The 14391-nt window shown below is 42.8% G+C and overlaps 1 protein-coding gene across 1 annotated transcript in view; it reads left to right on the top strand.

The window, feature by feature from the left end:
* The window catches only part of LOC138753129 (piezo-type mechanosensitive ion channel component 2-like), a 224482-nt gene that overhangs the window by 135261 nt on the left and 74830 nt on the right, over positions 1-14391 (top strand). Inside the window, exons 40-41 of the mRNA XM_069915705.1 lie at positions 13413-13715; positions 14006-14264. Coding sequence (XP_069771806.1) covers positions 13413-13715; positions 14006-14264 — 562 coding nt within the window. The remainder of the gene's footprint in view (positions 1-13412; positions 13716-14005; positions 14265-14391) is intronic.

Raw genomic sequence — 14391 nt, 5'->3', positions numbered from 1 at the left:
TCCTACTCTCAATGGGAAAAGCTGATCCACATCAACTCTCTTTATCTTCAGTGCAAGATTCTCAAATGATTTGAAACTGTGGAAAAAAATGCAGTTGCTTTGAACAGAAACAGAATTAACACCAAAATACTCAGTGTGTTGGGAAGCATCTATGAAAGAGAAGCAGAGCTAAAGTTTCATTAATCTGAAAGATAGAGGTACTCTCTCCCTGTATAATTTCTCTGGGTTTTTTTTTGCTCTTCTACCCTCCCACCTATATCCACCTCTGACCTCCTACCTGTTAGCCTGTTACTCCTTTGCCCTTCCTCCCTCCTCTCTTCTCCAACCCTTCCCCCTAGCTTCTTACTCAGGGACTAGCCTGCTCTTTGGTCGACGAAGGGCTCAGGCCGGAAACGTTGGTTACTCGTTAGTTTCTACAGATGCTGCGTGGCTTGCTGAGTTTCTCCAGCACTTTTGTGTGTGCCACTACAATCACAGCGTCTGCAGTCGTCCCTATTTAGCTGAAACATTAGTGTTTTTTTTAGACAGCAATGTTGGAAAAATCTGTGAAAAAATTAACCTAATTACTCACCTTGTGAGTTGTTCACACTGTGGTCGTACACACTGCACCCCTTAAGTTCCTGTGCGCGTTAGTCCTGCTGCTTTGACATGGAGCAATGTGGCCCGAGTCATCCGTTGGATGTCAAATTCATGAGGTGAGTTTTGCGGTGCAATTTAGACTTCAAGTTTCCCCAAGAAAAGTTGTAGGGGTCCTGCAGGATAAATCGCGGCGCAGGAATTGACTAAACATTCCTGTACCTTTTTAGACTGCCCATGTAATGGCAAATTGTGCCTGCAGTCTAAAAACCATAAATGAACCTATTTTTCCTCATTTCAAGGATGTAAACTGACCTGCTTTGTGTTTCGAGCACTTTATTTTCTTTTTCACAAAAGAGTTTATTTGATTTATTCTTGTGAATATCCTCAATCATTTTGTGTGAAACTCTAACCATCATTTCCAGTGTACCTGTTTTGTTACAGAATGGGTGCCGGTTCTTTGATTGAAGTTGAGAAACTGTGAATTTGCTGCGTTTGTAATTAACTCCTGGTATGTGGTGGTTGTGTGTTTACTGGGAACATTTAAAAGTCTCCACCAAGAGACAGTTATTGCCACTATCTCTTCACCAGCTGTATGTCAGATTAACCTTTCTATGTCTTTTTATCTCACCCAAGACCATCTCCGTGATACCTCCCACCAATTACAATGAATGTGTTTTATTTTCAACACCATTTACCATTTTCTTGAACCAGTGCTTAATTGTGAAATTGTTCCCAAAGACCAATACTCACGTCCTCAGAAACCAAAAACCTCAACCACAGCCTCTCCCACGTCATGATACCAGAATGTCAGGATCCTGGATCCTTCCTGGAAAGCCATTCCAGACCTGTTGAACGGAAGAACTGCTCTCCCCATTGAGAAGCACGCCATTTAATGTTCCAAATGATGGTTGCAAAATCGACAGCCAAATTTCTCTCAGTTGCCCCTGACATATTCAATGCTATAAAGTGTATGGCCTCAAAAGGTGAAAATTCGATCAGCTTCAACCCTGTCCCTTCTTGAATCTCAACAAAGGGCTGCGTGTTCAATGTGAGCGGTGAATTAAATGCATTTGTTTTAGTCAATGAGCGCGACAGTGTGTGTGCGCAGTCTTTAGTAAGGATGGTCAGATGGACACTGCGAGCATGGAGTGCGGTTGGTATGTTTGTTGACTATTCAATGAGGGTGCAACAATCTGCAAGTATGGTGCATCACATTAACATTGAGATTGCTGCAGGAATGAGGAGAAGTGCATGGTCTTTCACAGACACTGATCCATCTGGTGGTCCTGGAAGTTTCATTCTGCAAACAGTTCCCTTCTGTACATCAGATCAGATAGTATTTATTATTGAGTAATAAAACAGGAATGTAATATGACACCAAATTACCTTTAGCCTTCCATAAGGCAATGTTTCCCCATGGGCATCGCCCGGCATCCGTTACAGTCAGAGGAAGAGAAGCAAAAAAGAGTCCCCATTTTGTGTCTGTGGATTTGCCAGCATTGCTCCTGCAGCCACACACTGCAGGTCCAAACTTCTTGACAGGATGAGGAACCCTTACTAGTTCACAGCTTGCCACCTGTGTGTTTCCTTCAGCCGCAGAGCACCTTGCTTTTCCACCGCAAGGGCCACCGCCCTCGTGGGGGGGGGGGGGGGGGGTCATCGCCTCTGCTTCTCCTTCCTGCTGCTGGTGCCCTGTGCCATTAAAGCCATTACCCAGCTCTGGAGCCGCCATCTTGGGCCCAGATCCATGGTCATAGGATTTTAAATAAAACACCGTCGGCTCTTTTCCAGCCCATTTAATGCCTAATCAGAGCCATTGGCAGCCAGACTGGGTGGTAGGATCCTTCAGAAGGCCTCTGTATCTCTGCTGTTCGCTCTCCCCGGATCCATACCAGCGGCAGCGCTCTTTACTGCAGCTCTGCCATTTTATTTACATGCCACAAGAGGGGGAAACATATGTTTTGAATTTTTATTATTTTATGAGGCTAGCTCCTTTGTCACAGGACAGACTGTGCACAAAATCCTCCAGCCATTACACTCCTTTGTCAGAGCATTATTAATCATACTGTGGTTCTCATTTCCATTGAAACACATTTCTCATCAATAGGTTTAAAGAGCAATACTGTGATAATCCATTCTTCGATGAGATTTCGTAACCATATAAAATGTGAATGTTACCACAGAAACGCTTTACTAGACCTCAATATTTTAATCTGAAGAGGTCTAAATATTCAACAAAATGCATCCTTCGAAAGCAGCTCTCGAGTGCTTGAGGCCACTCATAATTTGGAGGAACCACACCTTATATTTCCTCTCAACAGTCTCCAGCCAGACTCTATCAATATCAACTTCTCCATTTTCCCCTGCTCTCTTTCTTTTGTTCATCCCCTTATGTCCCTTCCTCCAGTTTCCCCATCCTTCCCTTCCTTCTCATATCGGACTACTGCCCCATCCCCATCATCCCCTTCCACCTGTCAGTCTCTCCATCCCCTCCTCCCTTCACCTTTCCTATTCTGAGTTTCAGCTCACCTGAAGCCCAAAACATAGACAGACTTTTTCATGCGGGATTTCTCCAGCATTTTTGTGTGCTGCACTAGGCCCCAAGGTTTGCAGATTTCTTGTTTACCTCCTTGAATGCTCCATTTCTGGATCAAATTACATCTTAAATTATTCCAAGATTTATGCTCACAATGTGTGATGGAACATAGTACTGTGGGCATGTCTGGGCATGTGGAAAAGGAGAATGGTGCAATCTGGAAGGCAGTCCTTTTGGGCCTCAAGTCGAAAGGGATGCCATATCCCAGTGCCAAGAGATATTTTCAGAAGTGCTGCATGCCACCAGGTCCGTACTTTGCTCTGCAAATAACACAACACCACATGAAAAATTGTTCTTCCCTTGGAACTACGCTGCTGGTCTGGCTGATGACCCCAGGGTTGGTGCTTTTCTAGGAGCATGTTAGAATCCACAAGGTGGACCCTCTGGTCGAGGAAGTGCACCTCCTGCATGCGAACCCACAGTACGCACGGGTAAGGTACCCAGATAGATAGAACAACAGTGTCCATCCAGGACCTGGCATGCACAGGGGTGCCAGCACGGGAGGTGCACCTGACCAGGCAGTGATCAGCTGTCCCCAGGGATCACCCTGACAAACAATATAGAGATCACACCTCCAATGTAGTCCCCTGACGGACCCGGTACACACAGACACTGTTCAGCCCTCCAACATCCACCGAACAAATAAGCCACCATTCCACTGGAACCAACGATACAGCTCGCAGTACTTCAGAGATCTCAGTGCCGAATAAAAACACCAGAGCAGCTAAACCTTTGAACTGTATGGATCTCAAGACCTATACCAATGGACATTGCCCCGCATCACCCTACCGGACTTCATTCAGGCATGTCTTCCCTGGGCTGGGCAGGCTGGCCCACATTCTGTACCTGTAGCCCCTCCCCATAAGATCCCCTAATAAAGATGGAGAGCTTTATCCCCTAGTCTCCTCCCTCATACCTGCCTTGGACATGAGCCAGCAGCATGTGGAGGCATGACTGGGTTTTCTGATTAATAAAGCCTTTGACTGCGGGTGGTCTTTAACCGTGCTACACAATGGTTGGTTCCCTCTAGTTGGAGAACAAGCCCCTGATATTTGTGCTAAAAGCTATCTTTAGCCATCTTGTAATTTGCGTGCCCTTGCCCACTTCAATCATTTAATCTAAAGCCGCATGTTAGATTAACCTTTCCTATTTTATTGATCTACCTGGATGTCAATTATTCAGATGTCTCTTTATTGAAAATCCTGACAAATCTCTGCAGACTAATCACTCCCATGCGCTGGGTCCCAGTACTGACATGCTCCACTCATCTCTTGGAGCCTGGCGCCAGAGAAACCACACGGAAGAGTTGTTCAGTTTGCTTCTGCTTTTTTCAACTGTAATCCATTGATCTTGTTGACTAATCATTTTCAATTTAATTCAACTGAATCACAAGGTAAAGGAACAGAAGTAGGCCATTGAGCCCATCAAATCTGCTCTGCCACTCCACCCTGAGCTAAACCATTCTCACATCTAGTTCCAATTTCCAGCCTTTTCCCCATATCCCTTGAAACCCTGACTTAATTAGATACCTATCAACCTCCTCCTTTAACACCCCCAATAATCCTTGGGAATTCCAGCGATCTTCGTAACAAACCATGGTTCCTACCCATCATGCTTACATGTAAACTTAGGCTGGCACGGTTGGCGTGGAGGTTAGCGCAATGCCTTTACGGTGCCAGCAGTCGGGACTGGGGTTCAAATCCCACGCTGTCCGTAAGCAATTTGTACGTTCTCCCCACGTCTGTGTAGGTTTTCCAGTTTCCTCCCACTGTTCAAAACATACTGGGGATGTAGGTTAATTGGGTGTAAATTGAGTGACATGGACTCTTGAGCCAAAATGGCCTGATACTGTGCTGTATGTCAAAATTTAAAAATTAATACTTGATGCTAGTTTGCATCTGACATTGTTATTTTATAAGGAATTGAAAAGAAATTTTTCCTGCTTCACTATTCAGTCTATGGCAAACACCTTGTGTTAATGATTCTTATCAATGACTGGTCCTACCTTGAAAATCTCTTTGCTTGTCTTTCTCATCAGCTCGGTCATAGGTTTTACGCATGTTCAGCTCATACATCTTATTAATGGGGGGAGGACATGGTCTTGTGGTATCCCTGATGAATACCTTAAGGGATAGAGTAGGGAAAGGCATAAAAGCAGGAGATGGCCTTCCAGCCCCTTTCCAATTGAAGAATAAAATTGATATCATTGATTCTATTACAATAAAATCTTTCTTTCCCCACTCAATTTCTTTTAAGCTCATCAGTTGCATCTTCTATTTATACCCAGGAAGCCTTCTTCTTTGGCTTGGCTTCGCGGACGAAGATTTATGGAGGGGTAAATGTCCACGTCAGCTGCAGGCTCGTTTGTGGCTGACAAGTCCAATGCGGGGCAGGCAGACACGGTTGCAGCGGTTGCAGGGGAAAATTGGTGGGTTGGGGTTGGGTGTTGGGTTTTTCCTCCTTTGTCTTTTGTCAGTGAGGTGGGCTCTGCGGTCTTCTTCAAAGGAGGTTGCTGCCCGCCGAACTGTGAGGCGCCAAGATGCACAGTTTGAGGCGAGATCAGCCCACTGGCGGTGGTCAATGGGGCAGGCACCAAGAGATTTCTTTAGGCAGTCCTTGTACCTCTTCTTTGGTGCACCTCTGTCACAGTGGCCAGTAGAGAGCTCGCCATATAACATGATCTTGGGAAGGCGATGGTCCTTCATTCTGGAGACGTGACCTACCCAGCGCAGTTGAATCTTCAGCAGCGTGGATTTGATGCCCAGGAAGCCTTAATGCAAAAGGATATGTAGAGCTACATATAATGACTTTAAAAATACCTATATTCTGTAGAAATTAGATGTTCATTTCTATTGCCACATATTGAGGTGCAGTGGGAAAGTTTATTTAGCAAACAGCCCAGCTAGACAGCGTGCAACACAGCAGAGATTGTAGTTACAGAGTGAGCTCTGTTTATACAGAGCAAAGGCAATGTGATTTTCCAAGTGTGAGGTCAGTTTGCAAGTTGGTGACACTGGGGGGGGACTCACTTGCTTCTCTTTCTCTGACTGGAAGAGGCACTTTAGGCAATTTCTGGCGATGGCAAATCTGTCTACCTTACAGCAGGCAAAAGCAATATGACACCATTTTATTACAATGACAGTAAATTGAATGTTTAAATGCGCTGTTGCCCACTAGTTGAGGACCACTGGTAGATAGTTGCGGAGTAGCACGATATCATGAGCTGAAGGACCTGTACTGTGCTGTAGCGTTCTATATTGTTCCAAGGCAGTGGGAGGTATAGATGAAGTCGCTGGAGGAGAGGTGGTGTGTGTGTGATGAATGCTTACAACTCTCTTCTATTTCTCGCAGTCTTGGGCACACAGTGACAGGACACCTTGAATGATGTACCTGTAGAAGTTGCCGAGGGACAAAGACGACGTGCCAAATTTCCTCAGGCCTATGAAGGAGTAGAAGGATTGGAGGGCTCACTTGGCCATCCCAGCAACGTGGGTGGACAAGGGCAGGTCATCGGAAATGTTTACTCCTAGGAACTTAAAGCTGTTTTCTACCTCCACCTCAGCACTGTTGTTGCAGACCAGGGGAGTGAGCTCCATCTCTTCTCGAGAAGTCTATCACCTGCTCCTTCGTCTTGCTGATGTTGGGGAGAGGTTGTTGTCAAGTCAAGTTTATTGTCATCCGATTGCACAAGTACAACCCGTCAAAACAGGGTTCTCCCATCCCAGGTATAAAACATGCAGAGACACAACCAGGCATAATGTACATAAAGGCAAAGAATGCACATGCAGGACATGTATTCAGATATACACATAAATAAATATTGTTTCATGGATATGAGGATCTCAGATGGTTAGTGTGAGCAGTTCCTTTGGTCGTTCAGCATCCTGTGGGAAGAAGCTGATCCTCAGCTTCGTGGTACTGGCTCTGATACTTCTGTATCTCTTTCCCGACGGGAGCAGCTGAAAGAAGCTGTGTGCAGGGAGGAAAGGATCCTCAATGATCTTGTGTTCCCTCTTCAATCAACGATCCTATTAGGTCACATTGATTAGGTGGGGGAGGGGGTGGTGGAGAGGGACTCCAGTGATCCTCCCTGCCACTTTTATGGTCCTGTTACCAAGCACTGTCCCTCCGTCTCCCTTCCCTCTTCTGACTCATCAGTGTTTGATGACAGTGGAGTGTATAAGTGGAGTTGCAGCTGTGCTTGGCCACACAGTAGTGGGTGCACAAGGATTATTGTGGGGGAGGTGTCTGTGTCCACAGACCGGCGTTGAGGATGATCGTGGCTTCATCAATCCTCACTGGTTGCAGACTGAGGGACAGGAGGTCATGGATCCAATTGCAGGGGAAGGCTGATGAGGCCACGGTCACGAAGTTTGGGCATAAATTTATTTGCTGCTACTAACGTGTTGAAGGCAGAGGTTTTGTCAAGGATTTATAGTCTGTGTAACAACTAACAAATTTTGTTATGAACTAACAAAGTAACAAAAAGGAGAAATTCACCAGACCGTAAATTCAAAATAATAGTTTTATTAAACTATAAATAACATGGACTTTTCTTATTTAATGCTAAACTTAACCCCACTATGTGCAAATGTATAAATCCATGTGGGTGTGATTAACTCCCAAACTATTACAGTTTAAGCTTAATTCTGAAAAGTCAATGTTAAAGTCCAGTTTCAAACATCTTGTTGAACTTGAGGATCTATTTAAATTGTGGTTCAGAAATAATTATGAACCAAGAATGAAGCATCAGATTTCTTTAAATTGTTGCTTAAAAGCAGTAATGAAGTATTTTGAAACATCAAGTAATCAGACTTCTTTAAAGCTCACTAATTTATTTTGTAGAGTCATTTTTTAAAATAAGTGATTTTCCACAAACTTCCTCCTATTTTCCTGAGAAGGAATGGAATCTGAATCTTTCACGATGATGTCAAACATCTTCATCAAAAGTGACCTTTCCTCTGGACACAAATGAGGTTGCCTTTCTTTTCTTAAAAGAGCAGTCAGAGTGGCTATTTTCTTTTAAAATACCACTGGGTGTTCCTTCTTTTAATAAGAAGAACACAGATCCTTTTCAAAGGATTTTGAAAATTCTTCTCTTGAGAGAGAAAGCAATCTAGTATTCACAGGAGGTATGGTTTCTTCCAAATTACTTAAAATTATTGATTTCTTCAATAATATCCTTTCTCAAAAATCAAGTGACATGACATAATCACTGATTCAGTTTTATTTCTTTTAAAAACATCTGACCACACCTTAGTCCAAAATCATAGGTGGATGACTCCAAATTGTCTGCACATCTCACTCAAATGGTACTTGAGTTTTGAAATAGCTGCCAGCATAATGCTGACTGTATACAAAAATGCTTTTAAGAACCACACATAGTACTTGAGCTTTCAATTAAGACCACTTCATTTCTTCTATAGCTCTGCCTTTCCAAGAAAAGTCGACTCCAAAAATGATGTAGTGTATTATGACCCTGTTCCAAACCCACAATAACCTTACCAAAAACATATATTATTCTATAACTTAACTTAAATACCAATGTTAACACATGCATTACATCTAGAGCTGAGGAGATGGCTGGAGAGGTGAATAAGGATTGGGTGTAGGCTGGAGTTAAAGTGAGGCATGTCCTGTCTCAGGAAGTCTCAGAATTCAGAAGATGTTGGCTGGCTAGAGGAGGAATCCAGACCAACAAAAGGTGTTAATTGGGTATGATAAGGGACAAGGAGAGAATTTATCATGTTTTTGTGAAATGAGACAGGAAATGGAGAGACAGGGGAGGGGGAGGGGGGTGTGGGGGCATTGTATTAATGAAAGCCAGATATTAATGCTATCTGGTTGGAGGGTGCCCAGACAAAAGATGGTGTTGTTTTTCCAATTTGCGGGTGGTCTCAGTCTGCCCATGCATGAGATTGTGGATAGGCATGTCAGCAAGGGTGGTGATGGAGGCTGGAACAATAGGAACATTCAAAAGACTTTTAGAGAGGCACATGGATGTGAGAAAAATTGAGGGCTATGGGTGTGAGGTAGAGAAAAATTAAATTGTTATAGGGCGGGATTCCATAGATCTGCACAACACCATAAACTGAAGGAGTTAAACAAGATGCTGGGGCAGAGTGCAATACACTGGAGTGCTGGTGAAACTCAGCAGGGTAAAGGATGACCAATGTTGTGGGCCTGAGCCCTTCATCAGGGATAAGGTACTGAAACATTTGTTACTCTTTACCTCCTCTCGATGCTGTGTGACCTGCTGAGTTTCTCCAGCATATTTGACTATTGGCACCATTGGCCAAAGGGCTAATTCTGAGTTATGGCTCCTATGGGCCCTCGCACCTCGGCTCCTGCTCGTAAGTAGGTAGGAGAAGCACGCTCTGGTAGTCTGATTTACCGCAGTTGAGGCATGGAATAGCAGATATCTTTAATGGCTGTGTGGGAATGGTCAAGGGTGTCATGGCATTTGGTTGGACAGGACACGCACAGGTGGAGTCTTGAGAGATCTCTTTGAAACAAAAACTGCTTGCAGGGTTTGAGTTTCCCCTTACTTGTTCCATCTTACTGAGGTCTTTGGGACCTGGGATCACAATCTCAGAATAAAGGATGGGCCATTTAGGTCTGAGATCAGGAGAAAATCTTCAATTGGAGGAATAGGGAACCACTGTAGAGGGCTCCCTCACTGAGATCCATGGATTCCTGGATGTTCAGGAATCAAAGAATGTGGGAAGTAAAAGCAATGGCATGAGCTTGATGAATGTAGAGAGAGCTCCAAACACAAGACTGGCTCCCATTCCTGATTTTTACGTTAAAAAAAATATTTAACAGTTGCTCCTCTTTACCCACTGCAGGTTTTCATCTCACTGGAGTGGTTGTGATTTTACTCTCATCAACCTTCACGTTTTTATTTTCCAGGCTTGGTTTTCAATTTAAACATACAGCACGGTAACAGGCCATTTCGGCTCACGAGTCCACGCTGCCCAATTTACACCCAATTAACCTACACCCCCAGTACGTTTCAAACAGTGGGAGGAAACTGGGTAAACCCATGCAGACACAGGAGAACATACAAACTCCTTACAGACAGCGCGGGATTGGAGCCCTGATCGCTGGCACTGTAAATGCATTGCGCTAACCGCTACACCTACCTTGCCTGCTTCAGTATAATTGACCAGTGAAAGTCCATTGGTTGTGTCTTTTTTCTTTAATTTTTCCCACTGTTGAGGGAGCACCATCTTTTTAGGCTTGAAATCAAGTCAAGTTTATTGTCACCTGACGCACAAGTACAAACCGACAAAAGAGTTCTCCGGTTCTCGGTGCAAGACACGACACATAACAGACTTAAGGACACACTACACATAGACAGGGCAGGTATTCACATATATAAATAAATATGTGAGAGTCGTAGATGGTTAGTGTGAAATAAAGCACAGCTTTCGATTTGACTACGCAACTGTCAAGAGCTGCAGCACGCTGAATATTGAATATCAACCATTGTGTTCGTCCGTTGGCTGCATTTGAAGTAGTGAAGTCACTCTGATCAGTAATGGAGTGGCAAAACATCCTTGGCTTTTTAACTGGCATGACACTCCTTTTGTTTTCGTTTCTCTTTCAAATTATCACCGAGAAATACGTAGCACTGGTAACAGTGCACACCCACAGAATCTTGGGGATTCTACCCTCTATTTAAAAAAAAACAATCTTGTGTGCATGAGGCTGTTTGGTGCACTTCTGTCTAATCGCTATGTTTCTATGTCATTTTAATGTTTTGTACTGAAGCTGCTACACAGAAGCTACCATGCTGTACTCACGGCAGTCAACTCTAGATGATATAGATGATATTCCTAAAACAAGTGAGCGTGCTCGACCTAGGCTTCGTAAAATGTACAGCCTTGATATGTCCTCCTCATCGCTTGAAAGTGGCAGTATAGTGTCAAGGTGCCTTATTCATGCATGCTTAATAATTAATGTATATATATATATATATATATATATATATATAAACTAAATGCATATATATGTTTGCATAGAGTGTGATGGCATGAACACACTTTTTTCTTTTTCAGTATTTTATTAGGTTTTCCATAATAATAAACAGGTAAAAAGCCATTAAACTGAGTAAAAAGAAATGTACAGGGGTAGTAATTATATGTAGGGGAAAAAAACTATTACAAAGTACTTTAACAAACACTAAAAATAAGACAAAAAAGAATATTACACACTTAAACAAATATAAAATGGCGAATTGAAAAAGACAAAAAAAAGACATTATTATTCTACAAAATCTACCCCCCCTGAACAAACGTCTTAACATTTCTACTTTCCAAAATGTAACAGCGCTGTTACTTCATCCTGGATGCTATAAAGTTAATAATAGAATATAGTTGATCCATGGCCGATGAAAACCCTATCATTAATTCCACCTGCACAGTTCCTTTCAATGGTGATATTCAATGTGGAGACCATGCCTGGAATTAATTGGGATTGTATTGAACCTCTCGGCATGGAAACAGCTCCTTTGGATCAATAGTTACATAACATATATAACATAACATAACAATTACAGCACGGAAACAGGCCATTAGGCCCTTCTAGTCCGCACCGAACCAAACACCCCTCTCTAGTCCCACCTCCCTGCACAATGCCCATAACCCTCCATCTTCTTCTCATCCATAGACCTGTCCAACCTTTTCTTGAATAATACAATTGACTCCGCCGCCACTATTTCTCCCGGAAGATCATTCCACACGGCTACCACTCTCTTCCCACCCTATGCGCATACTCCACGAGTCCTTTCTGCCTTGAGCGACCCCTGACCATGTCAGTACTGTTCCATAAAGAAAGTGAATTTCAGCATCTGACAGTTCCCTACATGAAGATTTTTTTTCCTAAACTCATTAAATGGTTTATTGTTAATGTTCCTGTTTATGCCACTTTTTCCAGACCTACCCTGTTGAACCCCTGAGTCATTGGAACAAATTGTAGAAGGCCATCTATCTTTTGATAGAGAATAGCTTACCAGTTTTCTCCAACTTTTCTTTACTGATGTGTCATTTTAATTCTGGATACTGTTCTCAGAAGTCCAATGGCTCAATGGCTTTAGATGAGTAGAGATTGGAACGTTTAATTGACTATTGTTCCAACATCAAATGAAAATCTTCCATGTCAGGCTTTGTATCAACCGAAATCTGAGGATTTACTAAAGAGGCAAGAAATTATCTTTGAGCGTTCTTGAAAAAAAGGATTTCTCGCTGTTTAGACTAAATTTTGGCAGCATCCTAATTACTGCAAGTTCCAAGAGCCCAGCCTCCAAAGGCTCTCAATAATAAATATCTTGGGGACTCAGAATTATTAAGATAAACATTTAACCTTTTGCTGCAATATTCTTCCCCAACAGTGCCATTAATGACTGTTTTCTGTAAGGATTCATGCATAAACACATATTTGAACAGATGTAGCAATCCCTTGAAATTTCACTGCAAAATTTCCAAGTGTTCTACTTTGATCTTAAAATTTTCTTTGATAATCCTATGACACAATAAAGTATCTGGGCTTTTGAGGGAAGGACATGTTCTTTCTCCTTTCAATAATCATGCATTTGTACAGAGGAACACAAGTAGAGAAGGTCCAAAATTCAGTCCCTGATTTGCATTGAATCAACTGGTGATAATTAACGTCAATGCCTCGAAAAAGAGGGAAAGATAAACAATGGACCTTTCTTGTGCTTGCTGCCTGCCAGAACATGTATGCATGTCATATAAGGATTCGGCGATGCCTATTAACCTGGGAACTCTGACGGTGAACGTTTAATTGACTCTTGCAGACCTGAGAGCTTACTGTTCCCATAAGGTTCTAGCACACACTGAGCTCCTACTATCAAGAATTGGGAAGAAATCAAGAGGCATTTTTTATTGAATGTTTAATTCTGATTATTTCATATTTCCATATGTTATCTCCTTTATGTATCTGTTTGTCTCTAAGTGTGTCATCATATTGTCTAATTTGTAATGACACACAAGCATGGGCTCATGTATAATCATACAAGCATTCTTGGCATGTGTGAAGAATATGTGCATGAAACCGGAACAAAAAAATCCAGTGGACCTCTTCTTATTCAAAGCTCGCAAATTTGTGCTTCAGCAAACCATGGAACTTTTCAAAGCTTTTGAATAGGAAAAAAGGTTAAAAATGTAAAATACCTTTGAAAAGGAAGACTGAACCTTATTGTTTCTGATCTTAGTGAGCCAACGCTGTGCACCATGTTGTATTCGCGTCAAGGAACCAATGACACCATCGAGGAGGTGGAAGACGAACAGGATGAAGAGGCGACAGTGCCTGTGTACGCAACAGACATCATGACTGAAGAGGTTCCTCCTTCATACAGCAAAGCTGTGAGCCTTGAGCGCTTGACCTTCAGCTCGGATTCAGCAGGGGAAAAGCCCCTCATGGCCCTCACCCCGGATAGCAAGGTGGACCTTCTCGAAGATCCTATCTTTCCGAACCTAAGTCACGAGCTAACAGCCAGTGAACTGCTGCTTAACAAGTAAGTTGACCATCTTTGCTCTATATCAAGTTTGCTATCATCTGATTGCACAATCTGACAAAACAGCGGTCTCCGGTCCTCAGTCAAAACACGCAGGCACGTAACTCGCCATAACGTACATACAGACAAACAATACATTTGTAGTACAAGTAAACGAACATTGTTTCGTAAAGGTGAGAGTCTCAGATGGCTAGTGTGAGCAGTTCCTTTGGTCGTTCAGCGTTCTCATTATCTCTTATTCTTGAGTCAATGGCAGGTCTCTAATATTTATTCATTCTCTTAAATTTCAGAATGTTTTATGATGAAGAATTAGAAGGATCAGAAAAATTCTACATAGCTCAGCCTCGAGCCCTGCTGCTCTTCTTTTCCCTGTATAATACCTTGGTGGCTCGATCAGAAATGCTCTGTTTCTTTGTCATTATACTCAATCACATCGTATCAGCCTCGATGATTACATTGGTATTGCCTATCCTAATCTTTCTCTGGGCAATGCTCTCTGTTCCCAGGCCGAGCAAACGATTCTGGATGACGGCGATTGTATATACAGAGGTTTGTAGCTATTACTGCAGATAAATTTTTCCAAACTGAGTGGCTTCAAGGACGTTGGAACGGGAGGAAACAAAGTAATTCCACACAAAACACACGAAAGGTCAAGTTAAACCCCATAGCGTGCTTG

Source organism: Narcine bancroftii, chromosome 2 (assembly GCF_036971445.1).
Source record: "Narcine bancroftii isolate sNarBan1 chromosome 2, sNarBan1.hap1, whole genome shotgun sequence".
NCBI classification, from domain to species: domain Eukaryota; kingdom Metazoa; phylum Chordata; class Chondrichthyes; order Torpediniformes; family Narcinidae; genus Narcine; species Narcine bancroftii.
The sequence above is the reverse complement of the archived record's forward strand: the minus strand, read 5'-3'. Positions and strand labels throughout refer to the sequence as shown.